The sequence below is a fragment of the Nicotiana sylvestris genome, chromosome 3 (genome assembly GCF_000393655.2).
Source record: "Nicotiana sylvestris chromosome 3, ASM39365v2, whole genome shotgun sequence".
NCBI classification, from domain to species: domain Eukaryota; kingdom Viridiplantae; phylum Streptophyta; class Magnoliopsida; order Solanales; family Solanaceae; genus Nicotiana; species Nicotiana sylvestris.
In genome coordinates this window covers 156,809,749-156,837,551 of record NC_091059.1, presented here as the reverse complement: position 1 = coordinate 156,837,551, position 27,803 = coordinate 156,809,749, and the positions used below count along the sequence as shown (strand labels likewise).

The window sequence follows — 27,803 nt, the reverse complement described above, 5'->3', positions numbered from 1 at the left end:
TATTATTCTGGGGTCTAACTTTTCCTCTTGGTAATCGCGCTAGAGTTGCGAACTTATTTCTCGAAATGGGGATATGACCTTATGGCCTATATTCTTTTATTGTCTTAAGGCCCATCACCTTTTGTCTCTTCCTTCATTTTACAATAGGTTATGTAGCACTCTACCGTTTTCATCAATGTATCACACCTTATTCATAATGCTTCCTTATCTCTCTTCTCATTATTCTACTAATATTTCTTCATATCCCTTTTCTTGTGAAAACTTCAATACGACATTCTTTCGCTTTTAGTTTTCCTTTGCTCCATCCAGTGGCTCTTCAAGTTGCTTAATGTTTTCGCTTTACTAGGGACGCGAGCCACACTAAGGTAATATTTATCCCTTCAAGGCTTATAGTGCAAGTCTTTGTAGTACTCATATTTGGATGCACTACTTTAGAGTGCACCATCTAGGTGTCTCATAAAGAGATCTATTAGCACATTTGCAATATCCTACGAAAATGTCAACTGACGCAATCAATTCATCAATTATATCTTCTTATACTACTTTTGTTAACCCCTATAAGACATATCTGGAAAGGGTGTGACCAATTGTATATACCTCTGTTACTATTAAATATAACTCAAGAAGCTTATGTTCCTTTGCCTTAATTATAAACGTTGTTAACCTTCATTAACTAGGTACCTCGTACCCTTTTTCACCTTGCTCCTTTTACTTGCCGAAACTTGTACTTATCTTCTTAATCTCTCATTGTCCTTCACCATAAAGATGGATATGCATTCTTACCTTAAGGCTTCTTATCAGGAAGCTTACCCATTTAGTACACCCATGATCTGCTAAAGACCTCATATTTACTTATCGTAGGCATCATACAAAATTTAATTCCTCTGACTCAGTTCTTCCACAACTATCTCTCTTTCCAACCTTCTTTCGGGAAGTGGGCATCGTCTTATTACGAATAAAATAGAATTTCAGAACTTGGATTCTTACAAGTGAGCTCTACCACACGATCTATAGTAAGAAGAAAGAGTGACAATCCTAAATGCCCAGTAGCCTCCTTCTTATAAGTGTGGTGCACGACACACCCACAAACAAGACTCTACTAGACACGGCTTGTAGACTCCCTAGGACAGAACTGCTCTGATACCACTTTTGTCATGCCCCGAACTTGGGGGAGCGAGACCGGCAGCCAGTGCTTTACATATCCTTGCGTACCAACTTGCAACTAAGGGACTCTGAACATATGATGTCATACTTTTTGCCGTGGGCCATATTGCAAGACGACAACGAATGATGACTAAATATGAATATAAAGCTTGGCCAACAAGGTCGTCATATTTATTACAACTGACAAACCAACCAAATATACATACAAGGCCTGAAAGCCCAAGATATTGCACTAACTGACAAGATATGTCTACAAGCTTCTACTAATGGATATATTGTGATCGGAACCGCTATCCAACCTACTCATGACATATATATATATATATATATATATACAAGATATGCATAAAACTCTAGACCCGGAAACTCCGAAAGGCATAGAGCTTACCGATCAAGCCGAGCTCGGGCAACACTTATTGAAGAGGCCTACTCATCTGTCTGTCTGACCTGCACACATGAAATGCAACGCCCCCAGAAAAGGGACGTCAGTACGAAATAATGTACTGAGTATGTAAGGCAATATACTGAAAGCTGAAACTGAACTGATAATATAATAACTGCAAGTAGCTGAAAGTCAAAGATAATTTGAAGATATGCTTACCTGCTGATACTGACTCAATATAATAAGTAAAATAGTTGTCCGACCCTATAAGGCTCGGTATATATATATATATATATATATATATATATATATATATATATATATATATATTTTCTCTGTCATAGTAAGCTCGCTCATAAGCGCTCGGCCATACTAGGCTCTGTATCTCGACCAACTGGGCTCGCTCATAAGCGCTCGACCACAGTAGACTCGGTATATAACTTACCATCTGATTAGAGGTTGCCCAATAGGGGCCTGCCCATCGATTATAGCTCGATGGTAATGAAAATACTTTTAATATTGTATATATAAACTCTCTACTCTCTTGACTGAAAGAAGGAAATACTCAACTGAATATGAATTCCCCATAAGGAGAATATGGTAATTTACAAAACTAGAAAAATATACGTAAATTTCGGGATGTGAATTTTTCTTTATGCTTCGTTATCAGACTTGTGTAATGACAAGATCATGCCAAAATGAAAGAAGAGCTTAGCCTTAACATACCTGAGTCGATTCACTTGACAATCTCTCATTTGTAAGCAATGAGTGTACTGGTATCATCAAGCATGATGCAGCGTAACTTTGTTAACATAGACATTGTAAACGATTGGACAACAAACTCTAACCCTATGATTACTATATCTTGTACTTCAAAAGCTTCATGAACCAAAAGATATAAGCTTAAAGAGGTATTTCACAGTCCAGCCATTGACACTTCTTCTTTTTTTTACTATGCAAATTCCCAAATATATGCCAACTCCTACTAATAACGCATCCATTTCCGAAAGTAATCTTATTATGACACAAATTGTAGTGAGCGAGAAGAGCTCTTCTGAAACTAAAATTAAACTTCAGTGTCAATATTTCAATTGAAACTAAACAACAATTGTCAAACTTACAACTAGTTATCATTAGAATGTTTAGGGAAGGGTATACTATTAATGAGACCCAAGACAATAAGCACAACCTTCACCCCTAGGAAAATGTAATTATCGTGTATATCATATGAGTTTAAAGTGATGAGTTGGAAGAGTAATAAATGTATATTTCATGGTAACAAAGGTATAAGAATGAGGTTGTGGCATATGTGTTACATGTTAGTCACACGTAAGTTTTTTTTTGGAAGGAGGGTCTGCCACGTTAAAGTTTGATTAATCTTATCTGATAATTAACTAATTAGGTAATATCCCGCTACCCGATAATTAACCATATACCCGCATAATTAAAAATTATCTTAACTTACTTAAAATACTACTCTCTTTTAACATACCTTGTACACCTTAATAGCGTGGTCATGTAGTACCTTTTATGACACTAGTCCATAAATATCGAGTATTAACGCTCGGCCCGTATTTTATCCCAAAAATGCCAAACTTTGACAAAGTTCGTTTTCTTCGATTTTACTTACCCTCTTACCTTCACGAATTTACTCATCACTTATGATCCTTATAATTCCCAGATAATCTTTTCTTTGGATTGATGTTAATTACCTTATGTTAAATTCAACGTACAATACTACAGGGTGCAACACTATCGTAACTTATTACTGCGAAGCGTTACATCTCCGTAATGTAATACTGCAGGACGTAACATTATCGTAATATATTACTGCAGAGCATAACATTGTCGTAAAATAATATGGGGACGTAATATTGACGTAATATTGTGGGGTGTAACACGAACGCCGTGTAGATTCCTCAATAAACTGCTAAGTCAGAAGCCTCGATCAACAATTGCCAATAGATCAAAGTGCCTGATTCTGCACACGCAAGGTACAGGGGGTAACGTGAGTACACTAATTCAGTAAGTAACATGTCCAACCTTTGGATTGATAGGTAGTGACAAACTTAACCTCATCAAAGATAACAGTAATAACATACAGAAACGCAAGCATGCTTTAAGTTAAATAAATAGATCGAACAATAAAACAGAGCAGGTATGAACAAGATAAAGAAGTGTAATTCTGTTACATCTATATGCCGATGCACATGATGTATGAAATGCACCATGTTGAGTGCCTCGTGTGCCCACAATCTCAAATACTCATCCACTCCGTACTGTATATGGCTCATATAGCCCAGAGAAGATCCATCCCGAAATATATACATCTCTAACAGCAGTCACTCAGTACTGAGGAAGGCCATTCCAGACTATGGAGAAGATCTATCTCCAGATAATAGTAATAACAACCTCACAATCACTCGGTACTATATATGGCTAACAAGGTCCAGGGAAAATCCATCTCGGAATATATACATCTCACAGACCAACAGTCTCTAGTACCGAGGAACAGGCCAATCCAGCCTCATTGAGAAAATCCATCTCCATACCAAGGGAAGATCCATCCCTAAATATAATCAACTACGCTCACTAGGGGTGTATAGACTCCGGAGGGGATCCTTTCAGCCCAAGCGCTATAACAAGCCAACGAAGGCATAATTAATAATCTGCTACGGCGTGCAACCGATCCCATAGCTGTCACTCATAACCAGGCTCTCAACCTCACTCAGTCATCACTCTCCAGTCTCACACTCACGGGATTACAATGCCATAATACTATCCCGAAACAATAATATGATGTGCCAAATGATAACAACCGAGACTGAGACATAATATGGTATGCATGAACAAGACTGAGTACAAAATATCAATGAAAGTAATGAGATGATAGCAAGAAACGACCTCTCAGGTCTCAATAGTATCAGCATGAAGCCTTAACATGATAATTATCATGATTTACAACTCATTAACTTAGTCACATAATCATAACACAGATATCAACAAGAAAGAGTCAATAAGTGGTGTCATAGAATGATCTAGGCTGCAATTCTCACGGTGCACGCCCATACGGCCATCACTTGGCATTTGCGTCACCTCAATAGTAATCATAGAACACATAATTTGGGGTTTCGAACCCTCAGAACCAAGTTTGGAAGCCTTACTTACCTCAAACTAAGCCAAAACTCTAATCCGTGATGCTCTTGCCTCTCGATTCGGCCTCCAAATGCTCCGAATCTAACCAAAATTAGTATATTATCATCAATATACGCTAAAGGTATGAAACTCATATGAAAATTATCAAATTACACCAAAAATCTCAAATTTGGCTCAAACCCGTCCCCCGAGTCCATGTCTCGGAATCCGATAAAAATTACAAAATTAGAAAGTCATTCGCTCACGAGTCTACCCATATCAAATTCACCAAAATCCAACGTAAAATAGTCATCCAAATCCCTAAAATCTACTCTCCAAACTTTTTTTCATTTTCCCCAATTTCCCCCCCAAATTCCCAAATAAAATGATAAAAATCAAGACATAATCATGGAATTTAACCAAATTTGAGTGAAGAACACTTACCCCTATCAATCCTCTGAAAATCCCGTCCAAAATTGCCTTCTTCTGAGCTCTTTAATGAATTTGAAATTATGGACTCAAACCTTCATTTTTGAAATTAATACTGTTGTCACGACCCTAAACCCGAACCCGGTCGTGATGGCGCATCTCGTGAAGATAAGGTCAGCCACTTAGACCCAATTCATCTTTTTTAAACAGTTAAATAACATAAAAGCAGTCTAAAATATGATATAGCAATACCAAGTAGCGAACAATGCCAATCAAGTGCAGAAGTACAACCCAACACAGCCCTAACCGGGGTGTCACAAGTCACGAGCATCTATAGACCATACACAAGTCTGCTAAATCCAATACTAATACAAAATGTTTGATAGATGTAGAAATGAAATGATAATAGAGACACGGGGCTGCGGACACCAACAACTATCTCGTAGTCTCCGAATACCGCCTGGAACTGGAGGAATCAACACTCAAGAGCGGAACCAACGATACCTGAATTTGCACACATGGTGCAGGGAGTAATGTGAGTACTCCAACTCAGTGAGTAACAAATATAAATAATGACTGAAGGTAAGAAAACACGTAAAGTACAAGGCATTCTATAATGAAGCAGTAAAACATCATTTGGAAGCAGTAAATCAGTGAAAAACCAGGTAAAAATCTCTTTTCAACAGGTAAAACAGGTAATTCACAGGTAAATAATGTAAAGTAAACAAATAGAAGTTCGCCCCTCGGGCTCCGTATCCACAAATTTGCCACTCGGGCAATATCTCAGACAGTACCAACCCTCAAGCTCAATCTCACATCACAATGGGTACCCGTGCTCATTAGGAGTGTACAGACTCCGGGAGGGGCCCCTTACGGCCCAAGCGCAATATCGTGACATCAAATCCAGGCCCCTGGCCTCATATCAATCAAGCCACCTCGCGGCGAATATATGTATCTCAGGCCCTCGGCCTTATATGAGTATTAGTGTATCCTCACAACTAGGCCCTCGGCCTTACTCAGTCCGAAAATCATCACAAGCCCATCGGGCATTAGTAAAACAATATTTCTCAGTCCAAAACATCATTTAAAATATCATTTAAGTCTCAAAAGTGAGTAAAAATGGCTAAGTAGTAAAACAATGGAAAATAACCTTACTGAGTTCAAGTAATAAATCAAAACAGTGAGGAAAATAGTAATAAAAAACCCCTAAGGGTTCAAACAGTTGGCACGAAGCCCAAATATGACAATCAACCCAAATCATGATGATAGCAAATAAATTTCATTCAAATACGCATTAAAATCATCAATTGGGACGGACCAAGTCACAATCCCCAATAGTGCACGACCTCATGCTCGATCAAGCGCGTGTCTCACCTCGATATAGCACTACGATGTGCAACCCGGGGTTTCAAACCCTCAAAGCATCATTTACAATCATTACTCACCTCGAACCGGCTAAATCTCTAGCTCGCGATGCCTTTACCCCTCGAATCGGCCTCCACGCGCGTCGAATCTATCCAAAATCAGAACGAATACATCACAATATGCTAAAGGAACAAAGCCCAAGTGAAAACAATCGAAAAATACCTAAAATCCCGAAATTAGCAAAACCCGAGCCCGGGCCCACTTCTCGAAAATCAGAAATTTTCACATCAATAGATTCCTTATCTCCCCACGAGTTCATACATATCAAAAGTTCTCAAATCTGATCCCAAACGGTCCTCCAAATCCCAAATCAAAAGTCCAATTTCTCAAGCCCTAGTTCTTCAATTTTAGCACTTTAATTCCTTTAATTTCATTCTTAATCCATGAAATACTATCATAGAAGTGTGTTTAAGGTCCAAAATCCTTACCTTAACGAAGTTCCCTTGAAATCTCCCTTCCAAATAGTCCAAAAGCTCTCAAGCCGAAGTCAAAAATGGTTAAACCCTTCAAAAATCGCGAAGGTAGAAAGATATACATTCTGCCCAACCCTAACCGCATATGCGGTCCAAAAATCCGCTTCTGCGGTACCGCATATACGGCCAAAACCTTCGCTTCTGTGGAACTCACTTAACAGCCATATACCGCATCTGCGGTCACCTCGTCGCATTTGCGACTCCGCAGGTGCGGTCCATATACCGCATTTCCGGCTCCTGACTCTACTCCTCCAAACCGCATGTGCGCCTTCCCTTCCACACGTGCGACACCGCACCTGCGGTCCCCAAACCGCACGTGCGAAAACACCAGAAACAGCAACTTCAGCAATTGCAATTACACTTCAACTCTTCCGTTAACCATCCGAAATCACCTCGAGGCCCCCGGGACCTCAACCAAAAGCACAAACATAACTCGATACCTTATTCAAACTTGTTCCAATCATCAAAACACCTCAAACAACATCAAATCTACCAAATCACATCGAATTCAAGTCCAAGTTTCTAAAATATTCCGAAATACGCTTTTGATCAAAAACCCAACCAAACCACGTCTGAATGACCTGGAATTTTACACGCATATCCCAAATGATGCAATGAGGCTACTGCAACTCTCGGAATTCCATTCTGACCCCTATATCAAAATCTCGTCTATCAACCGGAAATCTCTGTAAGCACGTGATTTTTGACCCTCCCCGGGAATTTTTACATTCTTAGCTTAAATATTTAATTTAGGACTAATATAGCTATTTTGACTATTTTTACTTTATTTTTCTCGCAAAAGAAAAAAATTACAAAAAAATATATATATAAATTTTAGTTTATGTATCCCTCATAAACTTGAAAAAATCAAAAATTGCACTTTATTTTTGTACTTTATATAATTTCGAAAATTACAAAAAAATATAATTCTATTAAGGTTTTGTAGTCATTTTAATTTGGAAAAAATGCAAAAATATTACTTTATATTTTATCTTTATATAAAAAACGAAAATTACAAAAAAATAGTTTTATTAATATTTTGTAGCTATTTTAAATCTTGAAAAAATATTAAGAAAATAATAATATAGTTTTGTTTTAAATAATTAGTCTTATTTTAGTAGCTATTTTGCTTATATAGGACTAGTTAAGCAACGTCGTGTTCCTATTTCTCGGGTCCGGGCAAAAGAATAATATTCGGGTTCAAACTACCCGGTTTTTAGGCCTAATTTCGGACCTAGCCCATAATAAACCGAGTCCATGACACATGGGGAACCCCACCAAACGTGGGGGACACAAGCCTCGAACCCCACCACGCGTGGGGCTCATTTTTCTGGGCAAATGGGCACAAATACACGGAAAAGGATTTGAAATAGGGGGACTTGGAAATTTGAGGGAAAAAAAAACGGACTTGGAAAATATTTTTTGCTGGAACTGTTCATCTTCCTTCTTCAAAAAGAAGGAAGAGAAAACCCTAGCTCTGAAGAAAGCTTCCCCAACCACTGTCCGAACAGCCCCCAAAAACGCCATCTCCTTCCACCACCCAAACCAGTCGGAACCCTACCCAAACACCACGTCCAAACAACCAGCTCCCCGACTCCCTCGTAGTCACTGTCCAACCAACGACCCAAACAAACCAGTCCAAAAACCCTCACCCCAAACCACTGTCCGAACAGCCCCCTCCATCGCCCATCTCCATCCACCTGCTCCGACGACCCACTGCTGTTGCCCAGCTCGTAGTCCCGCCACCAGTTCCCTCCGTCGTCACTGTCCTCGACCCCACTCCCTCACGTCCAAACGCCACAACCAAACAGTAACCTCCGTTCAGCCCCCCCTCGCATTCAAAGGATCACCTGGAAAAACCAGTAGCAGCCATGGTTCATGCTCAGTCCGTTCGAGTTCGAGTTTTCTAGCGCGAGCTATTCCGTTTGAGTTGTGATGACTGTTTCCATGGTTTCCTGTTTGAAGTCCGTTCGAGTGCCGATGTGAGGTTCCAGTTCGTTGGTCTCGTTGCTTCATTTCGCCGACTATGGCTCCATTCTGGTTTGACGAATGAGTTGTAAAACCCTCAGCAGTGTTTATCATTAGAGGTTCGTTTATCTAATCTTTGTTTGAGTTGCTATCGGTTACTATCGTGTCCGAGTTTGAATACATGTTATGTTGAAGATCTTGTCTAAATCTATCTGAGTTTTAGTTTTGTGCTTATGTTATTGCTATCTCAAATTGGCATGCTAGACGAAAGTTGTACAAAGTTTTCATGTTCGCGACTAGCTTGCCGAATTGGTAGTCGGATTGATTTAATAAGTTCTATCATAATTTTGTTAGTCATTATTCTGTTGTTTACCATGCGGTTTAGTGCTAACTGTAAGTTCATGTTTAATTGTAATTCGTCAAGCTTGAGATACTCTTTATCAGCCGTGTATCCTACTAGTTTCCATTGTTCGATTAATAAACTAGGATTTCTTTTTAGAGGCGAACAAAGTAGAAGAATTATAGTCATGCTAAGATTATCCTTTTAATAAAATGAGACGAGCCTCGCCAAATAAAACGCACAAGCTGCGGGGCCCTCTAAATGTATATATTATAAATTACTCAGAATTCGGGACATGCCGTTTAGCGAATTTTACGGCCTTCCCAAAATGATAAATACGCGTTAGACTCTTCAGGCGCGATTTAATTAAATTACATTCTTAAATTCGGGTGCGCATTTATGTGACTCAAATCCAAATCTCAACGAAATCGAAATGTGTCTCGAATCACGGGTACATTGACTGTGACGTGGTCTGAGATGAATTTCCATGACGTTGCAAATTCTTTTTTTAAAAAATAATAATTGAGACGAGCCTCGACAAACAAAATATGCAAATTGCGGGGCCCTCAGTAAATACTTGTTTTAAATTTACTTAGAATTCAGGAGGGCCGCTTAGCGAATTTCGTGGCCTTCCCAAAAAATAACACGATAGTCTCTTTAGGCGCGTGTTTAATAACCTACCTCCTTAAACTTGGGTGTGCATTTCATGCGACCCAGATCCAAATCCCAAAACATCAAATAAAATATGTTTCGGATTGTGGGTGTGTTTCACGTGACGCAGTCCAAAGACATGTCTTAAGCGATGTTCACATTCTTTTTAAAAATAATAATAATAAAGTGGTAAAAAGTTAAGATTGGCACATTGGTTCATAATTGTATTTAAAATCAGATAAATAAGCCGAATATGACAGTTGAGCGACCGTGCTAGAATCACGGAACTCGGGAATGCCTAACACCTTCTCCCGGGTTAACAGAATTCCTTATCTAGATTTCTGGTACGCAGACTGTAATGTGGAGTCATTCTTTTCCTTGATTCGAGATTAAAATTGGTGACTTGGGACACCCTAAATCTCCCAAGTGGCGACTCTGAAATAAACAAACCAATCCCGCTTCGATTGTCCTTTAATTGGAAAAACTCTCTTGTGCCCTCGCGGGTGCGGAAAAAGGAGGTGTGACAATCTCCAAAATATCAACTTTGCCAATTCAAGCCTAAAACTACTCCAACCCTCCAAAACCCATTCCGATCACACTCCTAAGCCATAAATCACCTCCCGAAGCTAACCGAACCATCGGAACTCACATCCGATCCCTCTAACACATAAGTCAACATCCGGTTGACTTTTCCAACTCAAACTCCCTTAAAAGAGACTAAGGGTCTCAAACTCGATACCATAAAACACGGGTAACGAAGCATAAAGAAGCAGAAATGGGGAAAACGTAGTGGTGACTCATGAGACGACTGACCGGGTCGTCATATCCTCCCCAATTTAAACAAACGTTCATCCTCGAATGAGTCAAGAAACATACCTGAAACCTCAAACAGGTGAGGATATTTGTACCGCATCTCCCGCTCGGTCTCCCAAGTAGACTCCTCCACAGTCAACCTCTCCAGTGCACCTTCACTGAAGCTATATCCTTTAACCTCAACTTTCGAACCTGACGACCCAAAATAGTTATCGGCTCCACATCGTAGGTCAAATTATCATCCAACTGAACTGTGATGAAGTCCAAATCATGAGACGGATCCCCAATATACTTCTGGAGCATAGAAACATGAAATATCGGATGCACTCTCGACAATCTAGGTGGCAAAGCAAGCTCATACGCCACCTCCCCAATCCTCCGAAGCACCTCAAAAGGCCCAATGAACCGAGGACTCAATTTCCCTTTCTTCCCAAATCTCATAACACCCTTCATGGGCGAAACCTTCAACACAACCTTCTCGCCAACCATGTAGGACACATCTCGAACCTTTCTATCAGCATAACTCTTTTGCCTTGACTGCGTTGTATGAAGCCTCTCCTGAATCACCTTCACCTTCTATAAAGCATCCCGCACCAAATCAGTCCCCAATAGCCTAGCCTCACCGGGCTCGAACCAACCAACTAGAGATCTACATCGCCTCCCATACAAAGCCTCATATGGAGCCATTTGAATACTCGACTGGTAGCTGTTCTTATAAGCAAACTCTACAAGTGGTAGAAACCGATCCCATGACCCTCCGAAATCAATGACACAAGCACGCAACATGTCCTCCAATATCTGAATAGTACGCTCGGACTACCCATCCGTCTGAGGATGAAAAGTTGTGCTCAACTCTACTTGAGTACCCAACTCTCTCTGCACGGCCCTCCAAAATTGCGAAGTAAACTGAGTACCTCTGTCTGAAATGATGGAAACCGGAACACTATGCAAAAAACAATCTCCTGAATATAAATCCCTGCCAACCGCTCTGAAGAATAGGTAGTACACACAGGAATGAAGTGCGCGGACTTGGTCAGCCGATCCACAATCACCCAAATAGCATAAAACTTCTTCAAAGTCCGTTGAAGTCCAACAGCAAAGTCCATAGTGATCCTCTCCCACTTCCACTCAGGAATAACCATCTGCTGAAGTAAGCCACCCGGTCTCTGATACTCATATTTCATCTGCTGACAATTGAGACACCGAGCTACGAATCCCACAATATCTTTCTTCCTTCTTCTCCACCAATAATGTTGCGTCAAATCCTGATACATCTTCGCGGCACCCAGATGAATGGAATACCGCAAGTTATGGGCCTCCTCCAGAATCAACTCCCGAATCCCATCTACATTGGGCACACAAATCCGGCCCTGCATCCTCAACACCCCATCATCACCGATGGTCACATCTCTAGCATCATCATGCTGAACTCTGTCCCTAAGGACAAGCAAATACGGATCATCATACTGGCACTCCCTGATGCGATCATATAAGGAAGACCGAGAAACCACACAAGCCAATACCCGATTGGACTCCGAAATATCCAACCTCACGAACCGATTGGCCAAGGACTGAACATCAATTGCAAGAGGTCTCTCCCCAACTGGAATATATGCCAAACTCCCCATACTCACTGCCTTTCGGCTCAAAGCATCGGCTACCACATTGGCCTTTCCCGGATGGTATAATATAGTGATATCATAATCCTTAAGCAACTCCAACCACCTCCGCTGCCTCAAATTAAGATCTTTTTGTTTGAACAAATGCTGAAGATTGCGATGATCAGTGAACACCTCACAAGATACGCCATGCAAGTAATGCCTCCAAATTTTCAATGCGTGAACTATGGCAGCTAACTCCAAATCATGAACGGGATAGTTCTTCTCATGGGGCTTCAACTGACGAGAAGCATAAGCAATAACTCTACCCTCCTGTATCAACATACAACTAATCCCCACTCTCGAAGCATCACAATACACGGTATATGAACCTGAAGCTAATGGCAAAACCAACACCAAAGCTGTGATCAAGCATGTCTTGATCTTCTGAAAGCTCTCCTCACACTCGTCCGACCATACAAGTAAAGCACCCTTCTGAGTCAACTTGGTCAAGGGCGATGCGATAAATGAGAATCCCTAAACAAACCGGTGATAATAGCCTGCCAAACCAAGAAAGCTGCGAATCTCTGTGGCTGAGGATGGTCTAGGCCAACGCTGAACTGCCTCTATCTTCCTCGGATCAACCTGAATACCCTCGCTAGACACCACGTGCCCCAAGAAAGTCACTAAACCAAGTCAAAACCCACATTTGGAGAATTTTGCATAAAGTTTCTCCTCCCTCAATCTTTGCAGTACCACTCTCAAATGCTCCGCGTGCTCCTCCTGACTACGCGAATACACCAGAATGTTGTCAATGAAGACTATGACAAACGAATCGAGATAAGGCCAGAACACATTGTTCATCAAGTGCATGAACGCTGTTGGGGCATGGGTTAGCCCAAAAGACATCACCAAGAACTCATAATGACCATATCGGGTCCTGAAAGCCGTCTTAAGGATATCAGAGTCCCTGATCTTAAACTGGTGATAACCCGAATGGAGATCAATTTGGAGAACACTCTCGCTCCCTGAAGCTGGTCAAATAAATCATCAATGCGAGGCAAAGTATACTTGTTCTTAATTGTTACCTTGTCCAATTGCCTATAATCAATGCACATTCTCATTGTGCCATCCTTCTTCTTCACAAAAAGAACCAGCGCACCCCAATATGACACACTAGGCTGAATGAACCCCTTATCTAGGATTTCCTGAAGTTTCTCCTTCAATTCCTTCAACTCAGTTGGTGCCATACGATACGGCGAAATAGAAATGGGCTGAGTTCCCGGCACCAGGTCAATACCAAAATCAATGTCCCTATCCGGTGGCATGCCCGGCAGGTCTGCAGGAAACACATCCAGAAAATCCCTCACAACTAGGATAGAATCAAGACTGGGAGTCTCAGCTCTGACACCCTCACAAACGCTAGATACAAAAGACAACCATTCCTAACCATATGATGGGCCTTCAAGAAAGAGATCACTCTACTAGGGACATAATCGGTCACACTACGCCACTCGATCTGTGGCACACCCGGCATAGCCAATGTGACTGTCTTAGCATGACAACCCAGAATAGCACGACACGGAGATAACTAATCCATGCCCAAAATGACATCAAAATCCACCATGCTCAATAGCAATAGATCCAGTCGGGTCTCCAGACCCCCAATAGTCACCACACACGATCGGTACACATGGTCTACAACAACAGTATTGCCCACCGGGGTCGATACATGAATAGGTAAAGCAAGAAACTCACGGACTGTACAAAAATAACGAACAAAGTATGATGACACATAGGAAAAGGTGGAACCAGGATCAAATAATATAGAGGCATCTCTGTGATAGACTAAAATAATACCTATAATGACAGCATCTGAAGTAATAGCATCGGGTCTACTTAGGAGTGCATAGAAACGGGCCTGACCACCCCCTGATCGACCTCCACCTCTAGGGAGACCCCTCGCTGACTGACCTCCACCCCTAGCTGGCTGAGCGGGTGGTGATGAAGAGACTGGCGTTGAAGCTGATGACTGGCCCCTCTGCTGGGATGAACTAGCAACCCGATGAGGGCACTGCTTCCACATGTGACCCATCTCGCCACACTCATAACAACTCCCAGGTGTTGGAGAAGGGGACTGAAGGGAACCCCTCGCACCGGAGTGACTAGCAGATGAACTCTAGGCTAGAAGGGCACTGAGTGATGACTGGCCCTGCTGATATCCATGATAACCATTACTCAAAGATACCCACGATAACCTGGGCAAGCTGACTGAGCAGGCCTGAATGAACGGCCTCTACCATGCTGAAACTGGCCTCTTGAAGGAGCACTACTATAACTGCCAGATCCTCGAGGCCTCTTGGCCTCCCTCTCCTCTCGCTCCTGATGGCGAATAGACTCAATCTCACGAGCGATATCAACCACCTCCTCAAATGTAGCACCAGATACCCTCTCTCAGGTCATAAAAATACAGAGCTGATAAGTAAGACCATCAACAAATCTCCTGATCCTCTCTCGATCTGTCGGAACCATCCAGATGGCATGACGACCCAACTCAGAAAATCTCGACTCATACTGTGACACAGTCATATCCACTTGTCGCAACCACTCAAACTATCTATGCAACTCCTCTTTACGGGACTGCGACACATACTTCTCCAGTAAGAGAATGGAGAACTGCTACTAAGTGAGGGACGCTACACCAACAGTCCTACGCCTCTCATACACCTCCCACCAAGTGAAGGCAGCCCCAGAAAACTGAAAGGTAGTAAATGCCACACCACTAGACTCAAAAATCGCTGTTGTACGAAGCATCCGCTGGCACTTATCCAAGAAACCCTGGGCATTATTGCCCTCTGCTCCGCTGAATATCGGAGGCTGGAGACTATCAAACCTCTCAAGTCGACGCTGCTCATCATCCGACATAGCTGGCACAACAAACTCCTGAGCTGGTGCAATCAGCTGGGCTGGAGGTACCCCCAGCGTCTGAAGTCCCTACACTACCTGCTCAGGTGTGCGAGCGGTAGGAGTCTGATTGCCTCTCCCGGCCTGTGAAGTAGCTACGACTGTAGCGGCTGAAACTACCTGAGCCAGGCTAGTGCAAACTAATAAAATCTGTGCCAAAGCCTCCTGAAGACTCGGGATCACAAAGGGCACAACTGGTGCCTGAACTGGTGCTGCTGGAGCGTCCATGGATAGAGCCTGATCCTGAGCTGGGGCAACTGGTGGATCTACAGGTGCTGCCATCACTACTCTGCCTCTACCACGACCACGGTCGCGTCCTCTAGTGGCCATAGCTGGTGGCACTGGTGGTCGTCCATCCTGTCCGGTGGCGCGTGTCCTTACCATCTGTGAGAGAATAGAATAACGAAAGTTCAGTACTCGGATCAACAAGTTTGCACGATAAAAATTTCAAGAATATGAAGTTTTTCCTAAGGGTTCTGCAACCTTTCAAGGATAAATACAGACTTCTCTGTACCGATCCGCGAAACTCTACTAAACCTGCTCATGACTCGTGAGACCTATGTAACCTAGGCTCTGATACCAACTTGTCACAACCCTAAACCCGAACCCGGTCGTGATGGCGCCTCTCGTGAAGATAAGACCAACCACTTAGACCCAATTAATCTTTTTTAAATAGTTAAATAACATAAAAGCAGTCTAAAACATGATATAGCAATACCAAGTAGCGCACAATGCCAATCAACTGCGAAAGTACAACCCAACACAGCCCTAACTTGGGCACAACATGTCTCTATCAAACATCTATCAAACATTTCTACAAGTCTGCTAAATCCAATACTAATACAAATGTTTGATAGATGTAGAAATGATATGATAATAGAGACATGGGGCTACGGACGCCAACAGCTACCTCGTAGTCTCCGAATACCGCCTGCAACTGGAAGAATCAACACTTAGGAGCGGAACCAACGATGCCTAATCTGCACACATGGTGCAGGGAGTAATGTGAGTACTTCAACTCAGTGAGTAACAAATATAAATAATGACTGAAGGTAAGAAAACACGTAAAGTACAAGGCATTCTATAATGAAGCAGTAAAATATCATTTGGAAGCAGTAAATCAGTGAAAACCAGGTAAAAATCTCTTTTCAACAGGTAAACACAGGTAATTGACAGGTAAATAATGTAAAGTAAACAAATAGAAGTTCGCCCCTCGGGCTCAGTATCCACAAATTTGCCACTCGGGCAATATCTCAGACAGTACCAGCCCCTCGGGCTCAATCTCGGAATAATACTAGCCCCTCGGGATCAATCTCACATCACAATGGGTACCCGCGCTCACTAGGGGTGTACAGACTCCGGGAGGGGCCCTTTACGGCCCAAGCGCAATATCAAGTCATCTCGTGGCATCAAATCTAGGCCCTCGGCCTCATATCAATCAAGCCACCTCGTGGCGAATATATGTATCTCAAGCCCTCGGCCTCATATCAGTGTCAATGTATCCTCACAATTAGGCCTTCGGCCTTACTCAGTCCAAAAATCATCACAAGCCCCTCGGGCATTAGTAAAATAGTATTTCTCAGCCCAAAACATCATTTAAAATATCATTTAAGTCTCAACACTGAGTAAAAATGGCTAAGTAGTAAAACAGTGGAAAATAACATGACTGAGTTCAAGTAATAAATCAAAAGAGTGAGGAAATGGTAATAAAAATCCTCGAATGGTTCAAACAGTTGGCACGAAGCCCAAATATGGAAATCAGCCCAAAACATGATGATAGCAAATAAATTTTAGTCAAATACGCGGTAAAATCATCAATCAGGACGGACCAAGTCACAATCCCCAATAGTGCACGATCCCACGCTCATCATCAAGCGCGTGTCTCACTTCGATATAGCACTACGATGTGCAATCCGGGGTTTCAAACCCTCAAAGCATCATTTACAATCATTATTCACCTCGAACCGGTTAAATCTCTAGCTCGCGACGTCTTTTCTCCTCGAATCGGCCTCTACGCGCATCGAATCTATCCAAAATTAGAACGAATACGTCACAATATGCTAAGGGAACAAAGCCCAAGTGAAAACAATCGAAAAATACCAAAAATTCAGAAATTAGCAAAACCCGAGCCCTGGGCCCACTTCTCAAAACTCGGAAATTTTTACATCATTAGATTCCTTATCACCCCACGAGTTCATACATATCAAAAGTTCTCAAATCCGACCTCAAATGGTCCTTCAAATCCCAATTCAAAAGTCCAAAATCCCAAGCCCTAGTTCTTCCATTTTTAACTTAAGTTCCATGATTTTCTAGGTCGATTTCACAATAGAATCGAGTTTTAGGTCCGAAATTCTTACCTCCAAATGTTTCCCCTTGAATCCCTCTTTAATCTCCTTCAGAAAGCTCTCAATATGCTCAACTATGGAGGAAATGAGCCCCAAAATCGCGGATGAAATGACTTAAAACATTCTGCCCAGGTCTGTCGCATCTGCGACTCAAGAACCGCTTCTGCGGTACCGCATTTGCGGTCTTCCATCCGCTTATGCGGAATTCATTAAACCAACCACAACCGCATCTGCGAACTCCCTCTGCATATGTGATTCTGCAGATGCGATCCCAATGGCCGCTTCTACGGTCCAGCTCACCTGACACTAGAAGCAGCAAAAATCTGCGATCTCTCAAGTCTCAAAGCTTCTCGTTAGCCATCCGAAATCACCCCGAGGCCTCCGGAACCTCAACCAGAAGCACAAACATAACTCAATACCTTATTCAAACTTGTTCCAATCATCAAAACACCTCAAACAACATCAAATCTACCAAATCACATCGGTTTCAAGCCTAAATTTCTAAAATCTTCCGAAATACGCTTTCGATCAAAAACCCAACCAAACCACGTCCGAATGACCTAAAATTTTGCACGCACATCCCAAATGACACAACGAAGCTACTGCAACTCTCGGAATTTCATTCCGTCCCTTATATCAAAATCTCACCTATCAACCGGAAATCGCCAAAATATCAACTTCGCCAATTCAAGCCTAATTCTACTCCGAACCTCCAAAACCAATTCCGATCACGCTCCTAAGCCATAAATCACCTCCCGAAGCTAACGGAACCATCAGAACTCACATCTGAGATCTCTAACACATAAGTCAACATCCGATTGACTTTTCTAACCTAAACCTTTCTTAAAAGAGACTAAGTGTCTCATTTCTTACCAAATCCTCTCCGAACTCAAACTGATCAACCCGATCACATAAAACATGGATAACAAAGCATGAAGAAACAGAAACGGGAAAAACAGAGTAGTAACTCATGAGACAACTGGCCGGGTCGTCACACCAAATCATAAAAAACCAAATCCGGGATTGAATACTAAAAAGTCAAAACTTGGTCAAACCTTTCAAATTTAAAGCTTCAAGCTGAGAATCATTCTTCCATATCTGTTCCAATTAATCTGAAAACCAAAACCGACGATTTACATAAGTTGTAATACATTATACGAGGCTAGTCATACCCGAGAACTAACGAGCAAAGTGCAAATGCCCAAAACGACCGGTCGAGTCGTTACACATAAGTACGAGACAAATTACTTATTTCGATTTGATTATCTTTACTAAATCACTGAATAACATTTAGATTGAATAATAAAATAATATATTAATTGAGACCAACCTACTAAAACTTAAATCTAAATATTATAAGCTAGAGACAAAGGGAAAATAGAAACAAAAAGAGGAGAAAAGAAAAGAGTAATAATCAAATATTCGTATGTATAGATAGACTGCAAGTGTAACATACATTGTTGATAGATTCTTTATATATTTGTTGACATTTTCAAATATTAAAAGTTTCTTCTCATTCCTATATTAAAAATCCACTATAAGAAGTAAGTTCTTACAGTTCAATCTTTAAAATCTTTTTATATGTCCACAAAAGTCTTCCTTACCCGCTTTGTTTATATACAATGAACGACATATCGAGTAAATTCAATAATAGATGTTTATTGGTATTCTAATCTTCTTTCTCTTTTTAGGGAGAGCTAATACGAAAATTTTAGTTTATCGGATATAGTAGCTATGAGGGAAATGAGTGAAAACAGCTATGTGCAGTAAAAGAGAAAAGGATCGTTGATTGCTACTTAGAACCTAACAGTTAAAATGTTAATAGTAATAATAAACATACATGCTATGAATTAGCTGCAAATGCGATGTCTTTAATATTTTCATAAGACATAAGTTGTACAAAATAAACGTGTTCAATATTAATCAAGCCTATTATACTGTACACTTCTAAATTTATTCTCTTAAGGATTTTTATTTTTTTTGCTTTCTTTTCATCCTTCTCCTCTTAGTTGGGGTGTTACGTGTGAAACACGTACATAGAAACTAGTTATTATAAAAGCATGAATATAATATCGATTTACAAAAATAACCTTATAATATTAAGCATAACAAGTCACAATAAAAGGACATAAGCGGAATTCTAGACATTTGTAATCATATTAGTTTTGGGACATAACACTACAAGTTAGGAATCTTACATGATTACCTTTATGAATCCTATTAGTATAATTAATTTAGAGCATAAACATATAATACTACATGTTAGCATGTAAACCTAATACCTTTAGGAACACGTTAGGTTTTCTATTAGTATAATTACTTTCGGGATAGAGACATATGTTTAGTCATGTAATCCTATTACTTTTCGGATATACTTCTTAAAAATTTCTAATACTAATTTAATTTGAAAACGTATTATAGAGTGCTACTACTAATTTAATTTGAGAATTTATTATATTGTCCAAATTTATTTACAAAAAGTAGAGCTTATATTATTATAAAACACGAATACAATATTGATAGACCAAAATAGTCCTAACATATTAAATAGCAGAACTCATGGGGAAATAACATAACTAAAATAAAAGGATTTTTTGGACAACAAAAACTTTGTGTTAATTTTTTAATATTTAGCATTTTAAAATTAATTAATTTTGTCTATTAAATTCTTATTAAAAATATATATAGGAAGGTCTAATAAAATCAACTTCATAAGAATCCTCCATATTGACAATACATTACCATTCCATAATATCAAATACTAAGAGAAAATAAAAATAATATTGAATGGTCTGCAAAAACCGTTGAAATTGAGAAAAAATATCCCTGTAATATATTTTTATATTATATTTGAATTGTTTTACTCCTCAAATAATATATTTTTTAATTAAATTTTTTGTGTAATAATGAATAATATATTGAATTACTAAACAACATCTAAGAAAATATTTAAAAATAGAAATGTGTGAGAAACAAAAAGAAAAACGGTTGGTAAGAGTCATACCACTAATGATTCTGCAAACATAAAGACCTTAAAGTGGAATATCAGATCGATCTTTTTTACTCTTTAAAAAAAATTATTTTGGATAAAATTATAATTAAGATTAAAACTTCAAAACAAGAGATAAACTAATATTAAGAATCTGAATCAACATAAAATAAATTATTTTTTGTCTTAAGACCAAATAACTAAATCCTTCAATTAATTATTTATCAAGAGAATCTAATTCAATTATTTTTTAAATTTATCATATGAGTAAAATTATTTTATAAGTTAAGAAAAATCTTAGGGTACATAAATTTATTCCATAAAAAGAGGGTTAGAGAGTAAAAAAAATAGAACACAAAGTAAAAAATATTATTATAGTATTAAGAACCAACCGGTTATACAAGTGTATGTTGAAGCACAATCAAAGCTAAATCCTGAACAAGAATAGGCTTTCAAAGCTATATTATAAAGAGTCGATTCTTATAGCGTGTCACGACCCAAAACCGACCCAGTTGTGATGGCACCTATTGTGAAACTAGGTCAGCCGACACAACTCCCGAATCAACCATTTCCAATAAAAGTTGTTTTTATACCATTTATAAACCAATAATCTCATAATGAAAATTTAAAAAAAAAGTGCAGAATAATTACACAAGCCCGACATCGGGGTGTCACTAGTCATGAGCATCTACCAAGGCCTGAATACAACAAGAGTCTAAAAATGTATTAAATGCAGTAATGAAAATGAGGGGAAGGAAAGCAATGCTGCGAATGTCATGCAACCACCTTGCTAACTCCGATGACTCTGTCTCTGAACAATCAACACCCGCTACTGGGTTCCGAAATACCTGAATCTGCACACGAGGTGCAGGGAGTAATGTGAGTACTCCAATCCAGTAAGTAATAAGAGTAAATAAAGACTGAGCAGTAGGAAATGATGAATCCACATTTATGATAAACTCAATAAGCACAACAGGCTTTTAAATCAGAATACGAGTCAATCGTCTCATTTAAAATCCAGCTTTTGGTAAAAATTATTTGAAAATGCTTTCCAACAGTTATAGTAGGTCTTCAATACCATTTATAATAAAAGAGATGAAAATCATAATTGGCCCCTCGGGCAAAACATAGTTCGTACACAGCCCTTCGGCATAACAGAAATTCACAACCATTTCATAACTTAAAAACTTCAGTTTAAATGAAAGTTATTTAGAACATTTGTTCAACATTTTCAATAGAGGCTCGGTATAAAGATGAGTGAAAGCAGTAATTAAATAAACATATTCAATAGAAACTCACTTTAAGGAGGAGTGAAACCAGGAAGTTCATAAACAGGCCCCTCAGGCAAAACATCACTCGTATACATGTATATATAGCCCATCGGGCAATCCTCTCAGTCACTCATGACTCAACTCTTATCAATCAGCGGTCACACTCAGCACTCACGTTCAATAGGTACCATATAATAACCACTGCGGCACGCAGCCCAATACATATATCGTTGCGGCGTGCAACCCGATCCATAAATATAGTCGACTGCGCTCATTGTTGGTGTGCAGACTCCGAAGGGGCTCCTACAGCCCAAGCGCTATATCGCTGCGGCGTGCAGCCCGATCCATATATATATATATATATATATATATATTATTGTGGTGTGCAGCCCGATCCATAAATATATAATCCTCACAACCAGGCCCTCGGCCTCTCTCAATCATTAACCTCACCATCAGACCATCGGTCTATCTCATTCAATACCCTAACAATCAGACCCTCGCTCTATCTCAATCATCAACTTCACAATCACTCGGACCATCAGTAAAATAGGGAACTCAACCCAAGCAGTTTTCACATTTTAAGAATTAAAGTAATAAAACCAGGTTTAAACAATAAACAGGTAAATCATGACTGAGGATATGTGTCACGACCCCAACCCCGATCATGATAGCGCCTAACACACAGCTAGGCAAGCCCGACCATTCAACAACATTATCCCAAATTCTTATTCAGATTATAGATAAATATCACAAAAAAATTACTAAGTCATTTCATTCAAGTGTATAATTAATAATAAAATCTGCGGAAGTTCAATTAAAATACCACATCATAGCCCAACAGAATCCGGTGTCACGAATTTGAGCCTCTAATACAGAATATCCACCTATTACAAGTTTGTCTAGGAAAAATACAAAATAAAAGATAAAGATAGAGGGGAGATATCAAGGTTGCGAACACCATGCAGCTACCTCAATACTCCCGGATACTGCCTGCTCAGCTAAACAACTCCTCACTTAGCCTGTGGTGTACCTGGATCTGCACGCAAGGTGCAGGGAGTAATGTGAGTACTCCGACCCAGTGAGTAATAAACATAAATAAATGCTTAGAATAAGAAATCATGGAAAAATACAAAGTAAACTATAACTGGCAGTTTAGAACAACAAATAGTGAAGCAACAAGTCAATTAAGTCAGAGTACCAAATACTGAGACAAGTATAACAGATAAAAACAAATGCATGAGTGCAAAGCAATGCATATGATGGTACACTCTAGTACCCACTGCGGCGTGCAGCCCGAGCCATCCATTTATTTATCGTCGACGGCGCTCACTGGGGGTGTGTGCAGACTCCGGAGGGGCTCCTACAGCCCAAGCGCAATATCAAGCCATCTCGTGGCATCAAATCTAGGCCCTCGGCCTCATATAAATCTCAGTATAATCACCCAGGCTCTCGGCCTCAATATCAATATAATCAACCAGGCTCTCGGCCTCAATATCAATGTAATCAACCAGGCTCTCGGCCTCAATATCAATATAACACTGTTGCGGCGCGCAGCTCGATCCATGCTCAGTCCAGAAATCATCATAAGCCCCTTGGGCATTTGTAAAACAGTAGTTCTCAACCCAAAATATCATTTAAGTTTTCAAATCTTAGAAAGATGGCTGAGTTTGTAAAACAGTATTTAAAACCTTGGACTGAGGTCAAATGATATGCAAAATATGCGAAAACAGTGATATCAATCCCTGAAGGATTCAAATAATTGGCAAGAAGCCCAAATGTAACAATTAAATCCAAGTAAGGATGATTCTCAATTTAGTTCAAGTAGAAAACACGGTAAAAACATCTCTCGGGAACGGACCAAGTCACAATCCCCAACGGTGCTCTACCCCACGCCCGTTATCCGGCGTGCAAGTCACCTCAATATAGCGTTACGATGTGAAATTCCGGGGTTTCAAACCCTCAGGACATCATTTACATCAATTACTCACCTCAAGACGGTCAAAGTCTAGCTCGTTATGCCCTTGCCTCTCAAATTACCCTCCTCGTGCGACGAATCTGCCCAAAATCACAACGAATATGTCGCATTATGCTAAAGAGACAACACCCAATCGAAAAATATCAAAATTCACGAATTTGACAAAACCCGAGCCCCAGGCCCACGTCTCAAAAAATCAGAAAATTAACATCACCGGATTCCTTGTCTCGCCACGAGTCTAACCATACAAATTTTACCAAAATCCGATATCGGATTGGCTTTCAAATCTTAAAAATTCATCTTTAGGGAATTTTAGAAAATCGTCCATTTCTCTTCAAATATCAATAATTTAATGCCAAAAATGAAGATTTATTCATGGAATATAATCATAAGAGAGTCAAGAACACTTACCCCAAGAATTCCCATAACTTCTCGCTCAAAATTGCCCAGAATCCGAGCTTGAAAGTCCAAAAAATGAAAGAAAATCAGACTGCTCTTTCTCTACACTGTCCATAATTTTCGGCTATTGTTCACGCGTGTTACTGTACACGGTACTGTTCACGGGGGACTGTTCACGGGACTATTCACGGGGTACTGTACACGGCACTATTCACGGGGTACTGTACACGGGGTACTATTTCTGCAATTTTCTCCAATTTTTCTAAGTTCGGAATCACTCTAAGACACCTCCGAAATACTCCCGAGCCCTCGGGGCTCCTAACCAAACACATACACTAACTCAAAAATATCCTACAAACTTAACCGTGCGATTAAATCTCCAAAATAACGTCATATACCACGAATTAAGCTTTAAAATCCAAGAATTCTTTCAAATTTCATAAAACATCAAATTTTTCATTTTGAGTCTGAAACACGTCAAACGACGTCCGTTTTCAACCAAACATTACAGAAAGTGCTTAAACCATATATAAGACCTGTATCAGGCTTCGAAACCAAAATACGGGCTCGATACCATCACTTTCTAATCAAATTTCATTTCCATTTTCCTTAAATATTTTCAGAAAGCAATTTTACTCAAAAATTCATTTGTCGGGCCTGGGACCTCGGAATTCGATGATTCTTGTTCCTATGAGTCACAAATAATAATACGAACATATCCCTTCAGTCGAAACTCAATTCGGAGCTCATTTGCTCAGTTCAATTCCCATTTCGCTCGTTAAACAATTAACTCATGTTTCGCGTCAAAACCCAATCGCGACTTGATGAAATTAGACCAAACTTTCCAGATCACTCCTATAATTCATTATCAAAATATTCATTATCAAAATTCCGGAAGTCTCAAAATCAAGTTTCAATCTCTAAAACTAAAAATGGACCTTTGGATCATTACATGCTTATGCTCAAACAGCAAAAATCTTCCAAAACCTCTTCCAAAACTTATCCGAGCCTCATGGGACTCCTACCAAACATGCCAACATAATTCATAACATTATTCAAACCTCTTCCAATCATCAAAACACCTCAAACAACATCAAACTACCCAAAACTCATCGAATTCAAGCCTAATTTTCTAAAAACTTCCGAAATACACTTTCGATAAAAAAAACCCGACCAAACCACGTCCGAATGACCTGAAATTTTGTAAACATATCCTAAATCACCTAACTAAGCTATAGCAACTCTCGGAATTCCATTCCGACTCTCGGATCAAAATCTCACCTATCAACCGGAATTCACCAAAATATTAACTTCGCCAATTCAAGCCTAATTCTACGCCGGACCTCCAAAATTACTTCCGATCACATTACTAAGTCACAAATCATCCCCCAAAGCTAACCGAATCATCGAGATTCAAATCCGATCCCTCTAACACATAAGTCAACGTCCGGTTGACTTTTTTAAAACAAACCTTCCTTAAAGAGACTAAGTGTCTCATTTCCTACTAAAACCAATCCAAATCAACTCGTTCACACCCAACACTAATAATGAAGCATAAAGAAATAGGAAATGGGGAAAACAGGGCGGTAACTCACAAGACGACGGGTCGGGTCATCACAATATGCTTTCAAAACAAATAGAGTGAGGAAAAATAGTAAAAATGCCCCTAAGGGTCTTAATAGGTCGGCACAAGGCCCCAAACATGGCATACATCCCAAAATATAATATCAATCTCTAAAATATGGAATATCATAAGATTTCAAATCAAATATGCGACTTAACAGTCGTACGGGATGGACCAATGCTGATGTGTTGCACATCAATATGGAATCAGTCACTACATATGCTGATATATGATAGCCCAGAGAAGACTTGAAGAAAGGTGTATACGTTGAAAACCTCACTGAAGTTAGCGTTAGTTCTCTTGATGACATTCTCAGAACTAACGCTAACTTCCTGGGGGGCCGGTTTATATTCAAGGGGAATCACTTGGAGTCGTGCACCGTTGGGGATTGTGACTTGTGAATTAGGTAGAATTCACGTAAGAAACGAATATAAAGTCCATAAATCTTACCTCCAAGTGATTCCCCTTGAATCCCTCTTCAATCATCTTCAAAAAGATCCAAAACTGACCAAAAATGGTGGAAATAAACCCCAAGATCGCGGACAAGACGACTATTAAACATTCTACCCAGGCCTGAAATCCTTCTTCATGAACGCGGTTAAAGCCTCGCGTTCCCGAAGCACAAAATAACTTTAACCAGAATTTCCTCTTCGCGATCTGCCCATCTCGAACACGATGCTTCCTCTGACTAAACCTTTGCAATCGCGTTACACCACTCGTGAACGCGATCAATAAAAATGCCTCTGGTCTAGCTGACCAAATTACTCTACGCGAATACGGTCCGCTCTACACGAACGCGATGACCAAACATCCAGCCCTTCGTGAACGCGTAGCCTTCCTCGCGAATGCGAAGGCTTAACTTCAGCCTTCACCAACTAACCCTTCGCGAACGCGAGGGCCTACTCGCGAACTCGAAGGTCATTTCTCCGCAACATTGATTAGCAATTTTCTGCAATTCCAAACAACATGCAATTGTCCGATTGACCACCCGAAACTCACCCGAGGCCCTCGGAACCTCAACCAATTATGCCAACATATCCCATAACCTCATTCGAACTTGTTCCAACCTCCGGAATGCTCAAAGCAACATCAAAATACCAAAATCACATCGGATTCAAGCCTAAGAATTCCAAGAACTTCCAAATTACGCTTTTGATAAAAAAAAAACAACCAAACCACGTCCGAATGACCTTAAATTTTGCACACACGTCACAAATGACACAACAGAGCTACTGCAACTTCCGTAATTCCATTCCGACCCCTATATCGAAAACTCATCTATCAACCGTAAAACGCCAAAATCTCAATTTCGCCAATACATGCCTAAACCTTCCACAGACTTCCAAAATGCATTCCGATCACGCTCCTAAGTCCCAAATCACTTAATAGAGCTAACCAAATCATAAAAATTCCAATCCGAGATCATATACCAACAAGTCAAATCTTGGTCAAACTTTTCAAATTTCAAGCTTCAAACTGAGAACTGTTCTTCGTAATTCATTCCGATTACCCTGAAAACCAAAACCAACGATTTACATAAGACATAATCCATCACACAGGGCAAATCATGCCCAAGAACTGACGAGCAAGGTGCAAAAGCTCAAAACGACCGGTCGGGCCGTTATATCCTCCCCCACTTAAACATACGTTCATCTTCGAACGTGCCTAGAGTTGTTACAAAAGCCAACCAATCGCTGAATAACCTTACCATAAACATACTCGGGGGTGATCCCACGTCACCCTATCTCATATAGGTCCGATAACACAATATAACTGAAATTCCACAATCTATCCTAGCCCATAAACCTTAGAACCACAATTCCACCACCGAAATCATCCACAAGATCAAAATCTC

General features: G+C 40.1%; 1 protein-coding gene across 1 annotated transcript in view; it reads right to left on the bottom strand.

Moving 5' to 3' along the window:
* The window catches only part of LOC138888227 (uncharacterized), a 48,194-nt gene extending 33,721 nt beyond the window's left edge, over positions 1–14,473 (bottom strand). Inside the window, exon 1 of the mRNA XM_070170050.1 lies at positions 14,353–14,473. Coding sequence (XP_070026151.1) covers positions 14,353–14,473 — 121 coding nt within the window. The remainder of the gene's footprint in view (positions 1–14,352) is intronic.
* Between the last annotated feature and the right edge of the window lie 13,330 nt (positions 14,474–27,803).